The sequence below is a fragment of the Wolffia australiana genome, chromosome 14 (assembly GCF_029677425.1).
Source record: "Wolffia australiana isolate 7733 chromosome 14, ASM2967742v1".
In the NCBI taxonomy this organism is placed as follows: domain Eukaryota; kingdom Viridiplantae; phylum Streptophyta; class Magnoliopsida; order Alismatales; family Araceae; genus Wolffia; species Wolffia australiana.
The window spans coordinates 1,603,989-1,627,070 of record NC_135848.1 but is presented as its reverse complement, the minus strand read 5'-3'; the positions used below and the strand labels follow the sequence as shown (position 1 = coordinate 1,627,070).

Below are 23,082 nucleotides of genomic sequence, written 5' to 3'. Positions count from 1 at the left end.
AAACGAAAAAAAATTCCGTCACGGTGACGGTGACGTGACGGTGATGAGGGTCTGCGGATGAGTGACGGTTCGGTGAAGATTTTCCTGAAAATCCTTGGACGAGTGACGTGACGGTGACGTGACGACCAGTTCGTCATGTCGCCGTCCGTCACGATTCGACACCGTCCTGTCACGTCCGGGGCGTCACGTCCCAGACGTGCCGTTCCTTACTTCCACATAGAAGTACACTGCCAAGGGAAACCCCAAGATAACAAAACAATATGATAACAAAATAAAAAATGTATTGATCAGAAAGGAGACATTACACCCCACTATATTGGACTTAGGAAAACAACATTCCTCATGGGATATCGGAGTATAAACTTGTCTTTATGGAGCAAAATTTGAGTTTTGAATCGTTCAAATCTTAATGCATGTTTTGTGAACACGAAAAGTGATATATCTGATTAAAGAGATCATGGTCAGGTTGCAGCACCCTGATAACCTTGATGACCAAATCATCATAATGATTAGTGGGGGCACAATCTGATCAGGCTTCTTATCATCCAACACTATCACCGATCAATCAGATTGAGCCTTCCAGCCCATTTAAGTCATTTAATTTTAGAATAATTTACAAGATATTTCATGAACGTATGGTATTATATTACATAATAATTTGAAAAGTTAAAATTATTAGCTCATTAAGTAATGTTTTTTTAAAAAATGAGTCATAAGTAATGGTGTATTCATTAGGTAATGCACGAGAGTCACCCACTCATAAAAAATATTCAAATATTAACATTTGGTTGTCACTAAGTCATCTTATATAATTTTGATCTCATTTTGTAACATAATGATTTTGAAGTCATCATCCAATTAAGTAGAATACTTAAATTTTGTTGTCACTAAGTGTAATTGTGTACTAAGTAATGTTAAAATAGTGAAATATTTTTAAATCACTAGTAATGTTGTAAAATTGTGACCAATTAAGTAATACTAAAGGGTCACCAAATAATTGAATCATTAACTTAAAAATAAAATAAAATTTTATTGAGTCACTAGGGTTCTATCATTTCTCAAGCATCAATTAAAACAAAAAAATCCTAAATCATTAAATTTCAGCATCACGTTAACATTACATCAGTTTATATGTTCTTAATGTTAAACAGATCCATATCATTTAACTTCGAAATTATTCCTAGAGACATTGTAAAACTGTTCATTGATGAAATAAATTAACAATTTAAGTGGCATGCGGGTTATTGCCAATGCAATATCATTGTGCATTAAGATTAAATTCATATGGCATCTAATTGTGCATATCTAATTCACAATACTTCGCGTACTCTTGAGAGTACCATTGCACACTCAGTGGTCCTCACAAGACATAGATGTGCAGATGATAAATAGTAAGATATGCAATAAAATACAAATATAAATGAATGACCAAATAAGTCAACAAATAGAGGGAGCATAAACATATACAATGGATAGACAAACAAATATACAAATAAATATATGAACGTTGAAATCAATCAAATTGATAAAGGAGTAAAACCCACCACATTTAAATGCTTAAAAAACATTTAGCTCGACAGTAAGTACAGTCATTTTTTTCAATCTTTACAGCCTCAGAGTTCCTTAAAGTTTTTCAAGCAGTCTTTGACTGTGAATTCTCTTAATTGGAAATAGATGCTCCTTTCTGTTCTCTTGAAATTAATGCAATCTTTTTTTCTAAGGATGAAACTAATGCGACTTTCCTCAAGTGTACATATTGCAACTACTTCAAAATCCAGAATTAGAGAAGCAATTGTCCAAAAAAAAATCCAAATTCAGGATTCATCCCTGTGAAGAATAATTAAGACAAAATTTAAGAGCATATACTTGTAATGCTAAGTCCAAATTTTTCCATAGATAATTTAAAAGTTTTGTCAAGAATTGATGGGTAACCTCGTACCAAGGCCATGGCCTTGGTCAACAAGTTGAAAATTTGAGTTTCTTCATGCCATCTTTGTCCCATAATTTATTGACCGAAGCAAGGCACAAGAAGATACCACTGATATTGGGATAAATAGAGTCCAATTACTAGGCTCTGATCAATGAATCCTATTTGACATCAACCAAGCGAGGACAAGGACTGATCTTACAAACTGGAAGCAGATTAACCATCATCACTGTACACTAGCCATCTTCATGATAGACACAAAAGTACGGATGATGATAATTTCATCATCATTAATGTCTTCGCCCACATCTTGTCATCACTATCATCATCCATGTTTGGGCTTGGAATAATGACAACAATGACAACTCATCATCGACTGATGGATCACAATGACAATTCCGTATGGCACTGTCATTGTTGACATAAAAGTACGGATGAAGATAATTTCATTAATACGGATGATAATAAGTTCATCGTCATTAAATTCATCCCCCCATCTCGTCATCAATATCCATGGTTGGGCTTGGATGAATGACAACAACAACAGCTCATCATCAACCAATGGATGTTGATGATAATTCGGAATCATCATTGTAATCGTTGACACAAAACTACAGATGAGGACAATTTCTTCATCATTAATGTAATCCCCCACATCTTGTCATCGTCATCGTCATCCATGTTTAGGCTTGGACTAATGACAGCAACAATGACGAATTGTCATCGACCGATGGATGATGATTTGGCATAGTCATTGTCATCGTTGACACAAAAGAACGGATGACGATCATTTCATCATCATTAATGTCATCCCCACATCCTGTCATCATCATCGTCATCATCATCGTCATCCATGTTTGGGCTTGGACGAATGACAACAACAATGACAATTCGTCATAGCCAGACGGATGATGATGACAATTTGGTATTGTCATTGTCATCATAGACATAAAACTATGGACTAATGACAACAACCTATGGAGAATAATGATAATTCATCATCGTCATTATCATCTTTCACTTGACATAGTTGATACCAAAACCTACAGAAATAAACAACACTAAGCTTAAAAGAAGGCGAACTGCAGGATCCAGAGGAACCAAACCTTGTTAGCTTAAATCTCACCACCCACTTGCAAAAAATAAGTCACAAAGACTCTCGTCAACAGGAACCGCTGATCCTTTAGAAAAAGACCTCTGCAGCAATTTTCTCCTCTCTTTTCTGAAGAACTCGGCATTATTTTTCCTCCCCGCCTTCTCCATGCCCAAGATCAGCACCTCGAAAGTTCCCAAAGTGGCAGAAAACCCTTCCTCCCTCATCCTTGCGTAAGTCTCCAGCCCCTTCTCCACCTCCATGGACTGAAGGTAAACGTAAATCAGACAAGTATAAGTCAAAGAACTCTTCTCAGAAGTTGGAGAAGAAGAAAGAAACCCCGCTGCAATGGCAGGCTTTCCTGCCCACACCAGACCCAAACTCAGCACAGAATCAAGATAAATTCCAAGAGAGCGGCCTTCCTTCTTCATTTGTTCAGCGATCTTGAGGGCATCATGAACACGGCCTGATCTCAGAAGAGGGCCGAGAAGAGAGATGTAGACCCGGCTATGGAGGGTCTGCTCGAGCTTTACGCTGAGCAGGAACGCCAGCAGAGCTGTCTCTATAAACCCTCTTCTTGAACTGGCAAGAATAATATCAGAGACGAGCTCCTCGCCCAGTTCTTTGTTTTTCAATAGCATAGCTTCTAACATGACATCCATGGCGGCGAAATTGCGCTTGCAGAGAAGAAAACCGACGATTTTTGAATCTGGGTTTGCCACGTTTACATCAGAAGAGCTTCTCAGTTCTTCAGCCAGCAGGTGGGGGTTAACCTCGCGGAGAAGAAGATCGCTCTGGCCGGCTCTTCTCAAGCTCTCCAGAGCATCTAGAAAAACGGGGAGACGAAGAACTAGAGATTTATCTTTCATGTACCTCAGGACTTTGGTCATGGCCGTAATCTCCCCAAACTCGCTGCATTTCTTCACAAGTATATTGCAAGTCGCTTTGTCGGGCTCCACCTCCGCTTCCCTCATCTCGTTCATGATTTCAAGAGCAGCCTCGAATCGTCCTGAGAAATTCAATCTTCTAGTCAAAAAACGATCAAAACCCATCATCGAGATTTTAGTTTAGCAGCTACCTGATCCGGCGAGGTGTTCGATCATGACAGTGTAAGTGTGACAATTCGGCGAGAGACCCGCCTCGATCATCTCCTTGAAGACTCTCGAAGCTTCCTTCTCTCGGCCATGGTCGAAGAGGATCTTCATGAAGGCCGTGTAGGAGACGACGGTCGGGAAGTAGCCCCCTTCCTTCATCTCCTTCCACAGTTCAATCGCCTTCTCAAGATCACCCACCTTGGCAAACCAGGCCATGGCGGAGGTACAAGCGGCAGCGTCGATTTTTAGCCCTCTCTCCTTCATCTCCTTGAGCATGAGCTCCATTGACGAGATCCTCCCCGCCTCCCCGAAGATGTCGAGCATGGTGGTGTAGGTGAAGTGATCGTGCTTGAATCCCTTCACTTGAGCAACCCAGACGAAGAACAGCCAAGCTTTCTCCATTGGGGGATGAGTCTTGAGGACTTGATTCACCGTGTACGAATCCCATTTCACGGGAATCGCCTTCAGATCGCGCTGCGCCTCTTCCCATGTCGAAGATCGCAGGATTCTTGAAACGGAAGCGATGATTTCCCTCATGTAGGGCGCCTTCGGGGCTTCCTTGTTCGATCTGGCGGGGTTTTTAGGGTTTCTAGAGCCAGATTTCGATTGCCGACGGACATTGATCGATCTTCCGCTGCAAATCTTCGATTCTCGATCTCTACTCGTGCTCTGCAACTCCGTTGTACCTTCGTTCTCCAATCGATTGACTTCGCGGCGTGGACAACGATGGATCTTCGAGATTGTACTCTTGAATTCCGATCGCGGAACGCCGAAACTTCTCCAGATTTTGCAGATTCTCTTCGATGCGCGTATCACGGTGGCAGCATTGCTGAGGCCGGCGAATCGCATCAAATCCACGCTTCTTCTGCGATTAGAAAACGTATCAATGGCAAATCAGCAATCGAAGAAGAAGATTCATCGAGGAGATTTCCGCAAAGGTGGAACTTCACGATGAACAGAAAGAAATTAAGTTCTAAATAGATTAATGAATGTGACAATTGAAAGCCCAACTGTTTAAATACGTTTCTGTTATACTGTGGATATATGCCTGACTTTGTCTAAGCCCGCAAGTTCATTAATAGTATTTTTACCTAAAAAATAATCCCCAGTCTATATTTAATTTGTTTCCTTGTTGAATACCTTTGGACATTGTTTACTAGTGAAAATTTCGGATTAATAAAGTGAATACAAAATAATATTAGCTATTTCTATTGAAACTTCTAGTTCTCCCGCCAAAAAATGTAAGCTGGTATAGATGGTAAATAATGATCAGAATGATTCAAGCAGTATCTTGATGCTTACTACAATATTGTAATCCATTGCTACAATACTGATATCTGATACGATTATTTATCCTAATATTGACATATGTCTTCAGCCCAATGGTTGGATGACCAAATTGAATATTGTTGACGGATATCAGAAATTGGCAAAATCCGATATCTGCCTTTACTGATATCCAGATAATGATGGTGACATTGCAATCAGCTGCTACATTACCAATATCTGATACCTGATACCGACATATAAACAAAAACATGTTTACAAACGTGTAACTAAGTGTCACGCAGTCAAATCCGGAGATAGGAACAGTGCTCGGATCAAACGTGTGACGGTCTCAACTCTTGCAATAACGTTTAGCAACATTCACTTGAATAGCAGAAGTCTCTTTGGATAGCTTAAGATTGCTTGGAGTTTAAGGATAGAGGGTAGGGCTAGGCCCTTAGCATCAAATCGAGACATTGTATTATAATGAGCAGAATTGCATTAGAGGTTGTAGACATTACAAAAGGGGAATACTAGTGACGATGCCGAAGTAACGAGACGGGCCGCAACACATGTCGTTGGGTTGCTCCTACGCCTTGAGGCCAGCAACTCCGCATGCGCGCTTGTGGGCATCGCTGCCACAAGCAAGCCCCAGGCTGGGCATGCGGCCACAGTCTTCAGCGCATGTGCCATGGTCTTCGGTGCATCCAACCCACCTCTGTGGTTGGTACTCAGTCTTGACGTTCCATGTGCCACTAGCGTTTGCGCAGACACCTGTATTGCTTTGGTGCACCTTGGCGTTACCGTGCTCGTCGTCCCAAACCTTGATGCATGCGCACCGCAACACTACCCATAGGGCCGTCCCACGCCCCACAGCCGTCTTGGTGCTCCATGCGCCATGCCTTAATGTCGCGGAGGAATGAGTCCCACCTAGCGCAGCGCGCGCAACACTTGGAGCCTGCACACACAGGATGCGCAGCCCCGCCAAACACTAATCGGGAAGTGGAGAGGAGCAAATCGGATAAGGGATAGACACGCTTGTTTGATTCTTTTTGTGTGAATTTGTGCGATTTGTTCGTTCTATTTGGTTTTTTGAACAGGACAATAATGAACTCGCACAGATCATCACACAGACCCGTGTGCGGTTCGGATTGTTCGGTTTGTGCAAAATTGTAGTCATTTTTTTAAAAAAGATGACACGATTTTTCCCTCTCCCTACTCCTTCAGCGCTCTCCCAGTCCCCTCTCTCTATGTCTCTCTACTCGTCGCGGCCGTCAGTCTCGCTGCTCCGACCCCGGTTTGGATGAGGAGCAGAGTGGAGTCAGTCTCTGCTCATCTTTTTTATTTTTGATTTTAGTTTGTGTTCTGGCAATCCGAATTTCCATTTAGGGATTCGAAAGTGATCTCGAATGACGGCGATATGATCGAGTTCACTGTCATTGGGCTCTCGTTTTTCCCAATTCAATGGTTCTTGCCCTCGATGTGAACTGGCTCTAGCCTTAACAAACTGGAATTTGAAAATTTTGCCATGCCATTTGTGAATCTACGGTGTATATCTCATGGGGGTCTTCGGTTATTTTACGGGACCATCACCGAATAGAATAGAATTTTGTAGAATAGGATTATGTGTATGGTTTATAAATTCATGGAATAAATCATTGGGTATAAGGAAGATTTCCCTCCTGGAAGAGTTCCAAGTTTAGGCTGCCATCTTCACTAAACAATAATTGAAGTCAGCATGAGACCCAACAGGAGTGTAGCTGGCGAATAATAAACTAGGATTATCTTTGTAACTATGTAATTTTTATTTAGTCTAAATTGACTCAAAATATTCATATGATTTTAATTCTCACTCGTAATTCTCACGGATTCAGCCTCATAAAATATATTTAAAAATCTTAGGTAAAGGAAGAGAACGAAATATTACTTTGGAGAATAATAACTGGATACATCGCCAAATAGAATAGAGAAATAAAATGATTTAAGAAAATATACCAATAAGATAGTTAAGAAAAGAGTTGATGAAGATTTGAGTAAGAAAATAATAGATAATAGTGAGATAATAATACATATACTTATTGTATTTGAAAAATATGGCATCTAGATTGTTAAAGTAATGCGACATTAAGATAAAATATGGTCAGGATTGTTATATTTTCATGTGCATTCGTTCATTTTTTCATACAATATGTGGTTTCTCCACGATCGTCTTGTTCAATTAGAGAGATTTGATGCAAATTTTGATTTCCGGTTGGTTAAGGCTAGAGCTGGACTAGGACCTCGAGGGCATGGTTAGGATTGGCCTGGCACAGGATAATTTTGTCGAGTTGATTTAGTGCGGTTTTTTTCTTCCATTACGGCCTTGTGATTTATGAGAAGTGGAGCATGAGTTACAAGATGTATAAATCACAAGGCTATACTGCTGGAAAATCAAATCCATAAACTGCTGGACTACAGCTTCCGGTGTTTGATTCCAAAGTATTTAAGAGTCAAGTTCACTTTTTCCGAAGGGTGTTAGCAGATAAGGTTGAAAATTTTGCTATACCTGATCTCCCACTTTGAAGTTATCTATTTGGTGCTTTTCAGGGAATCGTTTCATAAATTATCATGAAACAATATGCCTTTCTATGTTATCTACTGGTCCACTTCTTTAGCAATAGTGTCACTAATGGCAGGATAATCGGGTCCATAGATTGCTCGAGAAGAAACAAATTGAGTGGGGGCTCAACTTGCAGGACTCTTTGAAATAGAGTGGCCTAGTTGAATTCCTTTTATTGCAGCCAAATTTTAATCTAATTTCCTCGTTTGGATTTACGATTGAATCTGGCATGGCACGTCGTTTGGATTTACTGTTGCATTCTTTTTTTTGTATTGTTCATCCGTGTATCTTTCTTCGATTCGATGAAGGGAAAACAGAAGAAATCGATTGGAATTTTGTTTGAAAAAAATGTCTTGTTGTTATCATGACGCATTATCTGTGTTTTGCTTCTTTTTTGGCTGTCTGAAGCAGAAAACAAGATATGGATTGGATTCTATAAAGGAACAAGAGGGATCTCATGCAGTTATACAACACAATGCGTTAGTTCCACGCATTTTACGTCTAGCTATCTCTCGTACATGTCCTTTGCTTCTCTATCTCTCCGATGGTAGTAGTTAAACAAATAAATTGATAACATTTTGATAAAAAAATCTTAATATTATTTGTCATGCTTGCATTCTTGTTTATGTATTCTGTATCTCACATTCTATCTTCCGTCTGATTTTTGCTTCTACATCTGTCCCGTGAAGGGGAAAAATGAGACATGGATGGGATTCTTATCTGAAAGAAAGAATTTTTTGTGTTATTTATTGTCATATATTTCTTTTATTTTGCTTCTATATCTCTCCGGTGGAGGAAAAGAACAGGTTGATGAGATTTTATTACGAAGAAAAATAATATCTTTTTGTTATTTATCATTGTGCTGTTGTCATTTTGTTTTTGCAGCATCTAGACTGTCGACTTGGCATATTTATTAAAAAAATTATCCACTGAGTTTTCTTTCTTCACCATAACGCTAGGAACAATTCATGATTTTGCCTCGGAGGTATTTTATAAGGTGCGCAGATATGGGATTCTCGTCTGAAAGAAAGCATTTTTTGTGTTCATTATTGTCATATATTCCTTTAATTTTGCTTTTATATCTCTCCGGTGGAGGAAAAGAACAGGTAGATGAGATTTTATTACGAAGAAAAGGATTCTCTTATCGTTAATTATCATTGTGCTTCTATCATATGTGGAATTTACATCTCAGTACGACTATGCTCATCTGCATTTTGATTCTATATATATCCTGTGAATGAGAAAGCAATAGGTGGGATTCAAGGATGAACAAATAATTTCTAAAAAGAACAAATAACCCTTTATCCTTGGACCTAATTGAGTAGCTATGATACATGAGATATATTACTCTTTAATTTTTTATTAGCTTGGTAGATGACAGTTATTTATGTTAAATGGAAAAATGCTTCCAATATCCTATTGCGTTATATTTCACATTTTTTCTATATTATAGTTGCACTTCAAACTTTGACTCAAAATAGTTTGCTATTGAATGAATTATTCAGATAAATTTACATTTTCAATTTTTAATTTAGGATGCTTAGAGGTCATCTATCTCATACTTCTAGTGCCTATGAAAGCGTTGCATCGTCCGAGGGAAGTGTTGGCCAAAATGGAAAAAAGAAAAAGAGAAAGAATGAGTGTGTTGCACAGACACACTTCACAGAGGTTGCGCCGAAGGTTTTCACATGCAATCTTTGTGAGGCACATAGTCCGGGTCGTGCTGTGACAGTAGAACAAAATAAGTATAGTTGCAGCATGGTCCTATGGCGACATTTGCAAAATGTGCACCGTAAAGAGCATAATGAGTTGAAGGCACAAGAAGGCAGCTCTTCTAACCAACCATCGATGGCTAACATCTTTGACCGAAAAGTGAATGCAAAATTGTACTTCACTGGTCTCACGCCAGAGACGACAAAAGAAGAGCTTGTACGTTTCATTTGTCAGTCGGCTTCACCGTGGAACATTGTATGTAAGAAATACTTCATGTGACTACTTCGATACATCACATAGGAGGAGATTTCCATTCCGTCGACAAGGGTTGTGAAGGAAAAAGCTTTCAAGGCTTATATATAGTTGAAGAGCAGCTTCCGTGACCGATTGGAGAGTGTTGATAGAGTTGCCATCACTCTAGATTTGTTGGACTTCTATGAATCGAATCTCATTCATAGGTCTCACAGTTCATTGGGTAGGCACAGAATGGAAACTATGTGAATGTGTCCTTGCTATACTCCAGTTGGAGGGATTGCACATTGAAGAGTGCTTGAGCAAGGTTGTGTCGGAGTTTCTTGTAGAATTTAAATTGAGCACGAAGATATGCGCTATTACGACGGATAATGCTTCGAACAATGCGACAATGATGGAGATATTAGAACAGGAGTAGTGACCAGTGAACGCCCGTTTTAGTGCAAAGAGATATGTCTTGTAAATTATGCATGTGATTAACTTAGTTATGCAGGCCAGATTGAAGGCACTACTTGTCGTCGAAGATGGGTCCGAGTCAACTTTCGTTGATGAAGTAGACATCACAAACCTTGATGGTGTGTTAGATGCATACGAGACTGATCCTCCTTGTGCTATTTCCTTAGGGGATGTTGTTCAACACCAAAGAGAAGTGGTCAACACAATACATGGATCGACAAGGCAAGAGGCGAAGTATTTTTCATATTGCAGACAGTCAAATATGACAAACAGGAGGAGGATCTCGCTAGATTGCCATACTAAGTGGAGCTCTACTTACAAAATGCTACGTGGGTGCCTTGACAAGAAAATAGTTATTGATATGATGATGTCCGCTCTTAGAAAAAGTACTTTACTTGATGCAAAATGGGACCTAGTAGAAAAATTTGTTGACTCACTCAAACCATTACATGAGGGTACCTTTATTGCTATTCAGAGCAAGGCACCAACTTCAAATGAGGGTATAGTCATTATTAAGGGATTGATGAGGCATCTTGAGCGAATTAGTGTGGGAATCTCAAACTCATCCATGCTTCCAGTTGGACACGCTTTCTTGAGTAGGCAAAGGAATGCTTTAGCTAGTGTATGTGACGTTATGAGGGCGAAGCTTGAGAAATATGTGTCAGTGCTAACACGAAACAAGGCTTTCACTATCGGTTCTCTACTTGATCCATCTATGAAGCTTTGCTTGATTAATCCACCGGCCAAGAACGAGGTTCTCTCTACCGTCCGAACTATCATGGAGTCATATTCAGTATCCAGAAACCTTCGGAATCGGTCCACTGAACTATCTGCTCCATCAATGAGGTATGATTTTCTACAAATGGAGCTACAACAACTACTAGATCTGTTTGAGCTACCATAAAGAGTTGATCCAATTCAAGAGCTCGACGTATATGCGACGGCCCCCCCAGCATTTGGTGCAAAGGTATTGCATTGGTGGAAGACGACGAGTATCATATAATGTGCATTGTTAGATTAAAAATGTTTTACTTGCCTTATTGAATTTCTGATTTCTTTTATCCCCATAACAGGTCAGGCTTCTTACCCCGCATTAGCATTGGTAGCGAAGGAATTTCTAGCTGTTCAAGCAACGAGTGCTGCATGTGAGCGTCTATTCTCAGAAGGGCTTCGTGTAATCAACTACATGCGACCCAGGCTCATAGTAGAGAGCGTCAAAGTTTTGATGATGTTGAAGTCATGGTATAGTAACAAAAATTTGAGAGAGGAAGATGACGATGACGGTGATGATGATGATGAGCCATTTGCCATTCGTGAGGATGCACCCACTAGTTAGACTCTGAATTTTTTGTCTTCGTCTAATGACGTATACTCTGTTATTGTTCCTCGACTGATGTATTGCACTCATCATTTATTTAGACAATGAGTTTAAAGTATTTGCTGTTATCGTCAATGAATTACATTCGGCCATCCAAGATTTATGATCTTATTAACGTCATTGGTGAACACACACCGTGATGATGGTGATGGTAAAATCTTTCATTTTTTTGATGTTACGGTTTAGTTGGCCAACACCCACTACCGACGACGAAGATGGAAGAAAACTATGAGCTAGATGCGAGAGAATCGGGGGACTAATCCGACATCCATTGTCAAGACTCCTCTATCATTCCTGTGTCTTGGATGATTGTTCACTCATGTTTCTCACAAATTTGGATCTGAATTTTTGAAATTCAAATGGTTCGTGACCCTCATTTCTCTTTTCCTTTTCTACTAATTCTTTTGGTTAGCAACGGTGACAATCCTAACCCAGTAGATGGGGTAGTGGAAGAATGATAGAAGAAGAGGATGAATACGTGGAAGACCATGGTGTCAATCATGAAGGTTGAAGTCGTGTCGGGAGCAACCATCTCGCACAACATCGAGATTTGGTAAGTCACCATTAAGAGATCACCCATCCTCCCATTGATCAGTTTCAAGGCTTCTAGTACTGCATCGATTCGAATCCTTCTGATGGATCCTTCTGCTGGATGCAGGACTCATCCTCCCACGGAAACAACATGACCCTCTATCTCTCTCGATCTCTGATGAAGCTATTTCAATGGTGAATCTCTCACTGTTCCTTGATCTGATGGATGCATGACGACAAGGTGAGGTTTGTTTAGACCCTGCTCTTCGTCAGCGGTATCAACACTTTGATTCAGACCTTGTCCGGAACCAGGCTTCCCATCATCATCGGTGGCTCCTACGCCTTCGTCATCACCGTCCTCTCCATTATCCACGACTCTTCCCTCACCCATATTGTCGACGACCATCGTGTCTTTAAGTTTTAATAACCCTTTTCTCAATTTTTTCTTATGGTTCGTTTCCTTCATGAGGTCTTTGAGATTTCAGACCCTATTTCTTAATCTTTCTTATGGTTCGTGTCATTCATCTGGTCATTAATCCTTCTTATTGGTTGCCTCGTTTTAATTATGGGATCCCATTTGCAGAGATTTTTAGAGACGATGAGGGTGATTCAAGGATCGATGATCATCGCCTCCAGCATCCAGATTATTCTAGGTTACAACCAGCTATGGGGACTCTGCACTAGATTCTTTAGCCCTCTTGGGATGGTACCACTTACCTTAATGGAGAATGGATTAAATCATTAAAAATTGTTACTAAAAATCACATAAAAATGTTATGGTCTGTTAGGCATTTCCTCGAAACTTTGGCATACACATTGCTTTTTGAATTGTTTTTATTCAAATGTTTTGGATTTTTCTAAATTTGATCAAATCTGCAAGAAATTACCGTAATTCTCTAATTTTATATATAAAATAACTTTACAAATTTTCAGCATCTATAAAATTAATAAATAAAAGTTTTATTGTAAAAACCAGTATAAATTTTCTCTGACTTGGGCATTTCCATAGCTGTTTTCTTTTCCCTGATTCATCATGATTCCTAATTAAAATTATCCATCGATATAATCAAGCCATGATGCATTATGCTTTTTTTAATAAGGGCTCGCATTCCAGGAATTTTACTATGTATTGGAATATTCAGTTTCCTAATATCATGCGTTTCTTTGTTGAGGATAATTTTTTGTATGATATATCATGTTGATAATTTAAAATATGTTTATGCGTTACATGTGTTCTTATAATGCCACCTCGCACGTGCATGCATGTATTTTTTATGTTACAAGATAGTATGCCTAAATAACACATAAATGAAAATTATTAAAATCCAACAACAGTAGATCTGATCGTGGAAGTCCTTGAGAATAGACATCACTAAATAATTGGAAGAGGATTTATGAAAAATTTTCATTTTTATTCCATTGGCCTTTACCCAAAGTGCCATGATCAAGGCTCTGATTCTCTTCTTCTTCAACAAGTTAAATTCAAATTTTAAGTCACTCTCAGCAAGATACCCAACAATTGATAGAAGGGATTCATAAACATGAATGTATGACAACCACAACATTACCGCATAGACGATACATGCCCATTAAAATCTTGTTATTAGGATCATTTGAATAAGTAAGATAATTTATTTAATTATACATCCACTCTTTGTAAGAAAAAAAATACTTTAAACATTTTTTCTAGAGAATTTGTGTGAATTGTGCAAATTTTAAAATTTTTGGGAATTTTGCTCGAATTGTGCGAATTTGTGGCAATTTGTGCAAATTTTGTTCGAATTGTGCTTTGTGCAAATTTTACAATGTGTGCGAATTTTATTCGAATAGTGAGAATTTTGTTCTAATTGTGCGAATTGTGCAAAAAGCTGTTCTAATTTTTGCACAAAAAATAACATAACAAAGAACAAGGCCTTCGCGGCTCTTTTATGCGAATTTTTTGTTCAATTCAAACGAACAGAACAGAACAACCATGTCTAATAAGGGAGAAGAAGGGTAATAACAAATGAAAAAAAAAACATTCTTAAAGAGAACCAAAGGGAAATCCTAATAATAAATGAAGTTGGAACCCCTAAGCTTGGTTTGGCAATGACGCCGTGGCGTGCTCCGTGTGCCGATTGTCTCCTCAAATGGTCGGCCCGGATCATTTGCCCCACAACCCAGTTTCAAAACAATTCCTTCTATTTAACAACTACTTAACATTAGGGTTTGACATTCTGGACCGGGGACCGGTCGGACCGGACCGAACTAGGATCGCCAGTCCACCATTTTAGGGTGGACCGGCTGTTAGGGCCGGATCCGGTCAGATGGTCAAACCGGACGGGGAACGGATCGTGTTCCCTGCCTGGTCGCGTCCCCCCCTTCTCTCTCCCTCGCTTTTTCACTCCTCCGTCTCTCGCTTTCTCTCTCGTGCTCTTTCTCGTCGGCTCTCTCTCCCGTTCTCTCTCTCTTTCTCTCCTGATCTCTCTCTCTCTCTCGCGCGTTCTCTCTCTCTCTCTCACACTCTCGCTCTCCCGCTCTCTCTTGCACGTTCGCTCTCTCTCTCTCTCTCTCCTGTTCTCTCTCTCTCTATTACACACACTCTCTCTCTCCCAGTCTCTCTCTCTCGTGTTCTCTCTTTCTCTCTCCCGTTCATTCTCTCTCGCACACTCTCTCCCTCTCCCTCTCCCGCTCTCTCTCTCTCCCTCTCTCCCTCTCTCTCTCTCACTCTTTCTCTATCCCGTTCTCTCTCTCTCGCACGCTCTCTCTTTCTCCTGCTCTCTCTCTCTCTCACTCTCTCTCTATCCCGTTCTCTCTCTCTCTCTCTCTCTCTCTCTCTCACGCTCTCTCTCTCTCTCTCTCTCTCTCTCCCTCTCTCTCTCTCTCTCTCTCTCGCACGCTCTCTCTCTCTCACTCTCTCTCTATCCCGTTCTCTCTCTCTTTCTCCGGTTCTATCTCTATCTCTCTCTCCCATTCTCTCTCTCTCTCTCTCTCGCACTCTCTTCTCTCTCACCCATTCTCTCTCTCGCACTCGCTCTCTCTCCCTCTCACTTTCTCTCTCTCCCAGTCTTTAAGTCCCTCTTTCTTGCTCTCAATCTTCAGAATGTTTAGTTTAACTTTGTTTTTTTTCTCGCCTCCGACTCTGTCAAGTTTGTTTCATTGTATTCCAAGCTATGTTAGGTTTCTCCGCTCTACACTCTACTCGGTCAAGTTTTCTTCATTTCTTTTAGGCTTCTTCTTTTTATTTTATTCTTCTTTTCGTCATCTGTTCTTCTTTTGCTTTCTTTTTCTCCTCGTTTTTATTATTATTTTCTTATTTTATTATGCTTTCTTCTTCTTTCCATCTTCTTTTCTTCTTATTTTATTCTTCTTATTCTTCTCCTTTTCAAGTCTTTTATTTTTTCTTCTTCGTTACCTTTTTCCTACTATTTCCTTCTTCCTCTTTCTCCTGATTTTCTTATTTCTAATTATGTTTCTTTACCTTCTTCCTTTTGATCTTCCTTTCTTCTTCTTTAATTCTTCTTTTATTTTTCAATTATTCTTCTTTCAACCTTCTTTTATTCTTCTTTTCATTTTTCAGGATGGGCTTCATAAGTGACTTTGGAACAAACTCTCCCTTTGATGAGAAGTCCATCCCATTTTTTTATCCTGACTTTTCGTTCTTCGACTTTGACTAGTCAACATGACTGGACCGGGACCAGACCGGGACCGGACGAGACCGGACCGGAACTAGACCGATTTTTAGGTAATGTTTAGGTCATTGCTAAAAGTACGGACCGGACCGGGACCGTCAAACCCTACTTAACATAGTAATCGAAATTCATCAGTATAATCTGATTGTTTAAAAGCTTAACTAAGCAGTGACGGGACGGGAAGCCCCGAACACGACGGGACGAATGCAATCTGTGACGGACGGTGACATGACGAAAGTTTCGTCACGTCACCGTCCTGTCACACATTTGAGGATTTCGGAAAAATCCGTCACGTTCGTGTCACTGTCAGGGTTTGCAGCGTACCCATCATGTCCGCGTCACCGGACGGCGTCACTGTCATGTGTGACTGGAAAAACAACCATGCAGAGGAGAGAGAATTGGAGGGGTATATCTCCAATTATCTTTGGACGTCATCCTTAAGGTGCGTGAACTAATGCAGGGACTTTTCTGCAAAATGCCAAGAAATCGAGTTACGTGGCGAAATCTCGGCCGTCGAAAAGCTTAAATCTATTGATTTTAAGCTTTTTTGGTCATTTTTAAAAATCCGTCACGACCGTCATTGGTGATGGCCATCCCATCACGTCACTCGTTCGAGGCCTCCCGTCACGGTCGCATCACCGTCACACCCAGTTTGTCACCGTCACCATCACCGTCACCATCAGGGACCCCTAATTTAGTCACCGTCACATCATCAATGACGTTGCTGTCACCGTGACGTGTGACGTGATGGATGACTGGTGCCGTTCCCTAAGCTTAACTAAGAGTTGGCTTTATAACTTTTGTTGTTCTTTGCGGTTTACCCTCAACCTATATAAAGCCCCGGCTGGATTGAACTTTGAAGGCGGGAAAGAGTTTTCAGATGAAGGAAGAGGCAGTTAGAGCGGGAGAGCTTGCGTTCTTCCTCGATTCAGGGATCTACACCGTGGATGATTCTTCCGCCGTGTTCTTCCTCGATCCGATCCGCATCCTCGCCAGATCTTACTGCCGTTATCGGCCCCGCCGATATGCCTATTACTCGAGATCTTTCGATCCGCCGGAGAAATCGGTTGATGAACATCAAATCGGCGATTCCTCCGGTGCAACGACGAAGAAACGGAAGCGTACGAAGCTGAAGAAGAAGAATTTGAAGAAAACGGAAGATCTGAAGCGGAACGAGCGAGAGATTGCCGCGGAGGGCCGGCATACGGTACAATTGATTTCCTTGGACTGTTTTTTCGTCTTCTTCATCTTTGATCTGGTCCTCGTTTATCTTCTTCGTTAGGAGGCGAGACCGTTCTTGCTGAACGCGCACGAATGTTTTCTTCGTTCAGCCGATTTGTTGTCCCTCCTGCCATCCGTGACAGGACGTGGCGACGAGCCGCGGGAACCTCCGTCCGAGCCTGAATCACCGTCCTGTGATTTCGTCGAGCTAGGCGGCGTCTGGCAGGCCTCTCTTTGGGAGATTTCGCTGTGTTTTCGATCACAGGGTAGGCCTTTGTCTTTTTCTCCTTACACTCTGCTGCTCTACGATTGAATTCTGTTGTTTTCAGCAGATGAACAACCTGATATGGATGAAACTCCAGCGAAGACTGTGGTGCCGCTGTTCGAAAATCCTGTTGCCAATAACACAGATGACGATGCAGAGGCGGAGTTTCTTCACAATCATTTCATACTACCCAGAAGAAGCTGCTTCCACATGGTATGGGTTTTCTTTGCCTTTCATTTAAGCTAAAAAATTAAGATCTTTTCAAACCTTTTGAATATCTCGATTGTAGACCTGCCTGAAAATTCCTCTGTCAATTTCTTTTTTTCGTATTATTTGTTCCCCATAATGACTCTTTTAGTATGGTCTTTCATAAGAACGCTGAAATTGGATCAGAATAAATGTCTATTGTCATAATTTTTCGCCTTAAAATATCTTATGCCATGGTTTAGTAATGGGTGATTAACCAGGTGATGAATGAATATCAGTTGGGTGCGTTTGTTGGCTACGGATAAGTACCTAAGAAGTTCGTGAATTTAATGATTGAAATTTTCTCAAAGCTTTATAGATTCTTGCATGAATTGAAGTTAAGAATTAATATTAAAATAGACCATTGATCTTAACTTTTTTATTGCGCGTCGCATGCCATTTCTTGGCGCTGTATGTATTATTCAAGACCTTCTTTGTTCTTCCTCTTTTATTTTCTGGTTTCCATTTTTTCACTGGCCTCGCGAAGAATCTAACCGAAGTTATTCAATAAATACATATTTCCGTCGATGGGATGGAAGTCCGACTTGAGACGAATCCACGACCTTATCCCCGGTAATTATATGATCTAAATAAAACCTCTGTCGATGAAGAAAAGACTGATCGAAGGAATTTCCATCTCTCTACAGCGAACTCGGACGACGGGTATACTCTTATCGTGATCGATCCACCCTGGGAAAACGCAAGCGTCAGCCAAAAGTCGACATACCCATTTCATCTCTCTCTCTTCTCTTGACATCAACCATCTCTCTCTCCTGTTTACCCATCATCTATCTCTCTAAAGATGGCCATGATCTTATGTGCAGGTACCCGACCTTACCCAGCCGCCACTTTCTCTACATCCCCGTACAGCAGTTAGCTCACAAGCGAGGAGCCCTCGTGGCGTTGTGGATCACCAATCGAGAAAAACTTCGTATTTTCGTGGAAAAAGAGCTTCTTCCGAAATGGGGTATCACAGATTTCTCTATTCTCTACTGGTTGAAGGTAGGACCCGTTTTCCTTTTTTTTCCTCCAAAAAAGGAAAGAATTAAAATTTTATCCTTGTTTTATTTTTTTATCTGCTTAGAATCTTTTTTAGGTGAAGGATGATGGTTCTTTGATCGGGAATTTGGATTTGTTTCATCACAGGCCGTATGAGTGCCTCATTCTGGGCTATACCAACAGCCAGGTACCGTTGATCTCATGGTCCTTCCATTTGGTCCACCGAATTAGCGTTTCTGATTTTCTTAATCTGCGTTTCTGTATCAGGAAATGAACGGCGGATGCGATGAGAACCGAAGACTTCCGGAGAGCGGAGTTATCATCAGCGTCCCCGGTGCCCACTCCCGGAAGCCCCCTCTTGGAGGTATTAATCCTTTCTTCTATTAAATAATTGATTATAAGCTTTTCGTCATTAGTCTGTTCTTTCCCAATGTTTGTATTATTTTGGTTGACCCTGATTTTTTGCCTTCATTTCTGTGCTTGAAGTTTCGTTATTCTTTGGTCATGGTCCATTTTGATTCTTTCATCATGCAATTATATCTTCATTTCATGGTAACTAAAACCTCACAAAGGGAGACTTTCATCATGCGATTATATCTTTTTCTTTTTTTTGGTATTACTGGAAATATGTGTTAGTATTAAAACCCTTGATATGAAGATGTACTGTCCAAGTTCGTGCCAAGGCCTGGGAAGTCGCTAGAACTGTTCGCCAGGGAGCTGCGGTCTGACTGGACGTCTTGGGGTAACGAACCTCTTCGCTTCCAAGATTCCTCGTTTTTTCTCAAGTTAAATTAATATATAACTCGATAGAACTATCATATTGTAGAAACGTATTCTTTTTCAATTCATTACTCTTCATTTTTCATTAGCAATCTTTAGAACTATCATATTTTTTATTCACCAGTTTTCCATCAGCAAAAAACACTTTGTATCTGTTAAAACCTAGACTGGCATACAATCTACAATTGCATCCGCTGAAATCCTTTGGTCCTAGTATGTGATATGATCCTCAACCTATCTAGGGGTAGTCTTGTCATGTTAGCCCTTTAGGGCATTTTAGTTATTCGGTCATTATGTATTTCCTTTAAATAGGGATGCCCTCCCATTTGTCTCTCCTCCCCTTAGAAAGCAAATTTGAATATTTGACTATCAATTAATTATTCAAGTTTGTTCAAGATAATAGCTAAAATATGCCTAGGTCTAAGCACTTGGTTGAATCTAAATGATATGCAGCTCTCTAAAGTTTCTACCCACTTTATGAAAGTGGGGAAGAGCTTGTATCATCAGATTATATGGCAAAGAAATAATGTATGAAGGCAAAATTGGATACCAGTGTCCCACTATTGATGCAATCCAGGAAAAGTTCGGTTTGATTTGATGTGCTCAAGTGATAAATTCTTAATTAATACCAAATCTTACGTTTAATTTTTTATGTTTTCTCATGAAAGACTTGTGAGGAGTCATTTTCTGTCATAGGCTCACTCCATGCATATCTACTCAGATTTGTTCTTCAGATATATTGTCAGTATTTCCTAATATCATGTATATATGATGTACATCATAAGGGACAAACTTAGTCACAAGTTGCTGTTGATAATTCCTGATGTTGTCTAATTTAGCTAAAATAGAGCTGAATATGTTCTTCAAAATTTATGTCTCAAACTACTTATGATATAGTGGTCTTGTACATCTGGGACCCTGTTCTAACCAGAGTTATATGGTGGCCAGCTGAATTAAATAGATTCTTGGAATAACAAAAACCAGAGTTTCACAAACCCAGCTCCATCCCAATGCAATCAAAGCCTCGCCCGACGTATTTTAATTAGAATTATACACTATTTCCTATTAGATGCATAACATTCCCAAAAATATTCTATAAAATGACGAATATGATAAAAATATTAAAGTTTGGTGTAAATCACTTTTTAATAGACATAAAATGTTAGTAGTTTATGGGATACAATTTGGTGGGATAAGGAGATCGATGAGTTGAGTTCATAAGGTCTAATTTTTCTCAAAAATAAATTTAGGGTGGGCATAGATTAAACATCAAAGGGACATCAACTTTTATTGATTTTTAGTCACTATGTTTAGAAAACTAAAAGGGAGATTAAAATTTATAAACTATTTATTGACACAACGACAAATATAATAATGTGACATTTTAGTGAAAACTGATCAGAAAATTTGGGGATGAATCCGTATTATTCACTGTAATGTCTGTAGTCCCGTATCACCGACCGAAGAATTATCTGGGCACGCAATGATTAGCCAAAAATGAAATTATCATAAATAACTTAGGAATATCCTTTTCTCTCTCTTCCCTAGCTGTTTCTCTGTTATTTAGAACGTGCCTCCAGTGATAGTAAGACGTTTATTAATTTTGATAATGATAAATTAAAGTATTAAGTTTTTCTATATAGTTAAAAGTTTAACCTTATCTATTTCTGGATCTTTCAAGTAATTCGTTGCATCTTCCCTTATTTAATTTCATTTCTGGCTCCCTTTATGTAGATATGTAATTACAAGAGTAAAGAAACTTTCATGAAATTTTGATAGAGATAAATTATGTTTAATTAATATCATTCAGGAACACTCATTATTACCAAAGAAACAAGTATTTATAATCATAAAAGTGTAATAAAGTAAATAATATAAATTTATAAAAAGGCTAACTTAAAAAAAAATAAATCAACTCTCCAACTTCTTTCCTGGTTTATCCTTTTAATTAGATACGGAATAATTTTGAAAAAAACTCTCCTTTTGATATTTAAAAAACAGATAGTTAAAGTGATTTTGAAAGATAGGGAGCTATGTGGGCGAGTGATATGTTTTTTTGGTATAGTTGTGACTCGAGAAAAACAAAACATAAATTGGGCTATTGTAAAAAGGAGAGTTAGATCTTGATAAATAGTGTAAGATAACAAATTGAGTTGAGAGAAAAAAATAGTTTTTTTACTTATATTGTTTGAGAAAAATATGTAAATAGAATGATTCTGAAATTAAAATAATAAAAATAGAGTTTAAGAATAGTATTTATTTTGTCTATTTATGCTGGCTAAGCTATAATAACTGAGGAAATATATAAATTGAGGGATTCTCATGTGAGCAGCTAACAAATTAAGCTTTTAATGATAAAGAAGGAGACATAGAACTCAACCTTTGCAATGAAATCCTGGACGAATCAGACAAGGAGATGATTTATTCATGGTTAACCATTTTTTTTTTGTTTAATCGGTGTGCTTGTGTATTTCCCTTATTCAGTGACCAATGATCTAGTGCACGATAACATGAAAATGCACTTGTAGAATCAAATTGCTTTTGTGCTTTTGTGTTATAATTATGATAATATCATGTTATTAAATGAATTACTTCAAATTCATCGAATTATGACTCATACATCATCCATAAATATATCTTAAATATAAAGGACATTTTATGATGTCCCATCCAGTTTCGTGATGATCTCCAATTCATTTTTATGATTAACTCTACCTGACTTCATAGAGGCCAGGCATTTTCCCTACTGATGATACTTTTTTAATGTTTTCAGGTATTATGTAGAAATACTTGGAAGAGAAATTCAATGGATGATAATGGGCTTGAAGGAGAAATTTAGAAAAACACTGCGATTACCATTCTCTAGGGCAGCAAGGCATCAATGGCCAAGCAGCTTACCATTCTCTTGGGAAGCATGAAAATTTTCCCTTTCATCTCATAAAAATGAGAAAGAATCAAGGGAGGGCAATGAAACACATTAAAAAAAATGAGAGAGTGAATTATTTTAATATTTCCATATGCATAAAAAATATCTCTCACCTCTTTTTTTTGTTTTCCCTACCAGTTTCTGTCCAAAAGAAAAAAAGTCCTTTCCTGGGTTGAAGCTGTTCTTCTTAGTAAAAGGAAAAGTACATTCTTTTTCCTTTATCTCAAACTTTTATTCAACTATGGCAAAACAACTTGATCCTTGCATAATATAAAAAAATAATAATAAAATCTTCTTTACTGTGCAAGGAATCAGTATATTGGCCATAGAAAAATAAAAAATGCTTTTCTTCCATTCCTACTTCATGTTCAACAAACTATATGAATATTGGTTCCATTTCCATTGAAGCATGCCACTGCACAGGTCTCCTCCACTTTTCCCATATGCTAATGGCCTACTTTCTAATGCACCTCTGTGTCACCACTGTCCTTTTCCTCCATGAATCAACATCATTCCTACAGAGGTACAGGGAAAATATGTCTAGCATGTTCTTGAAAAGTGGATAGAAGCAGATGACTAACATCCTCAGTGCATATTTTTTATACATAGCCTGCTTTTCATGGGGCTAGTGTGTGTTTTCATGCATCCTATGAGGCACCTCTTTT

At 39.1% G+C, this 23,082-nt stretch overlaps 2 protein-coding genes across 4 annotated transcripts; one reads left to right on the top strand and one right to left on the bottom strand.

Moving 5' to 3' along the window:
- Positions 1-3,017: 3,017 nt before the first annotated feature.
- EMB3111 (Tetratricopeptide repeat (TPR)-like superfamily protein) lies at positions 3,018-5,124 on the bottom strand. The gene is made up of 2 exons (XM_078586476.1): positions 4,099-5,124; positions 3,018-4,029 (listed from the first exon to the last, which is right to left on the bottom strand). The coding sequence occupies exons 1-2, from the start codon at positions 4,961-4,963 to the stop codon at positions 3,050-3,052; spliced, it is 1,845 nt and encodes a 614-aa protein (XP_078442602.1). The 5' UTR covers positions 4,964-5,124; the 3' UTR covers positions 3,018-3,049.
- Positions 5,125-16,623: 11,499 nt separating this feature from the next.
- LOC144712445 (Methyltransferase MT-A70 family protein) lies at positions 16,624-19,576 on the top strand. 3 transcript variants are annotated; one of them, XM_078586725.1, is made up of 9 exons: positions 16,624-17,187; positions 17,263-17,467; positions 17,531-17,679; positions 18,252-18,285; positions 18,360-18,429; positions 18,537-18,714; positions 18,809-18,898; positions 18,979-19,075; positions 19,384-19,576. In XM_078586725.1, the coding sequence occupies exons 1-9, from the start codon at positions 16,861-16,863 to the stop codon at positions 19,437-19,439; spliced, it is 1,206 nt and encodes a 401-aa protein (XP_078442851.1). In that variant the 5' UTR covers positions 16,624-16,860; the 3' UTR covers positions 19,440-19,576. The 3 variants fall into 3 exon arrangements, with proteins under 3 accessions (XP_078442851.1, XP_078442848.1, XP_078442849.1); XM_078586722.1 differs by having other exon boundaries at positions 16,628-17,187; positions 19,370-19,576; XM_078586723.1 differs by having other exon boundaries at positions 16,631-17,187; positions 17,534-17,679; positions 19,370-19,576.
- Positions 19,577-23,082: the final 3,506 nt, after the last annotated feature.

Bases quoted from the DNA above. Each gene is read 5' to 3' on its own strand.
- EMB3111 (XM_078586476.1), bottom strand. From the start codon at position 4,963: ATGCGATTCGCCGGCCTCAGCAATGCTGCCACCGTGATACGCGCATCG. The intron at 4,030-4,098 runs GTAGCTGCTAAA...TGAATTTCTCAG, and splicing joins CGAACACCTCGCCGGATCAG to GACGATTCGAGGCTGCTCTT.
- LOC144712445 (XM_078586722.1), top strand. From the start codon at position 16,861: ATGAAGGAAGAGGCAGTTAGAGCGGGAGAGCTTGCGTTCTTCCTCGAT. The intron at 17,680-18,251 runs GTATGGGTTTTC...ATGGGATGGAAG, and splicing joins GAAGAAGCTGCTTCCACATG to TCCGACTTGAGACGAATCCA. The intron at 18,899-18,978 runs GTACCGTTGATC...TTTCTGTATCAG, and splicing joins TGGGCTATACCAACAGCCAG to GAAATGAACGGCGGATGCGA.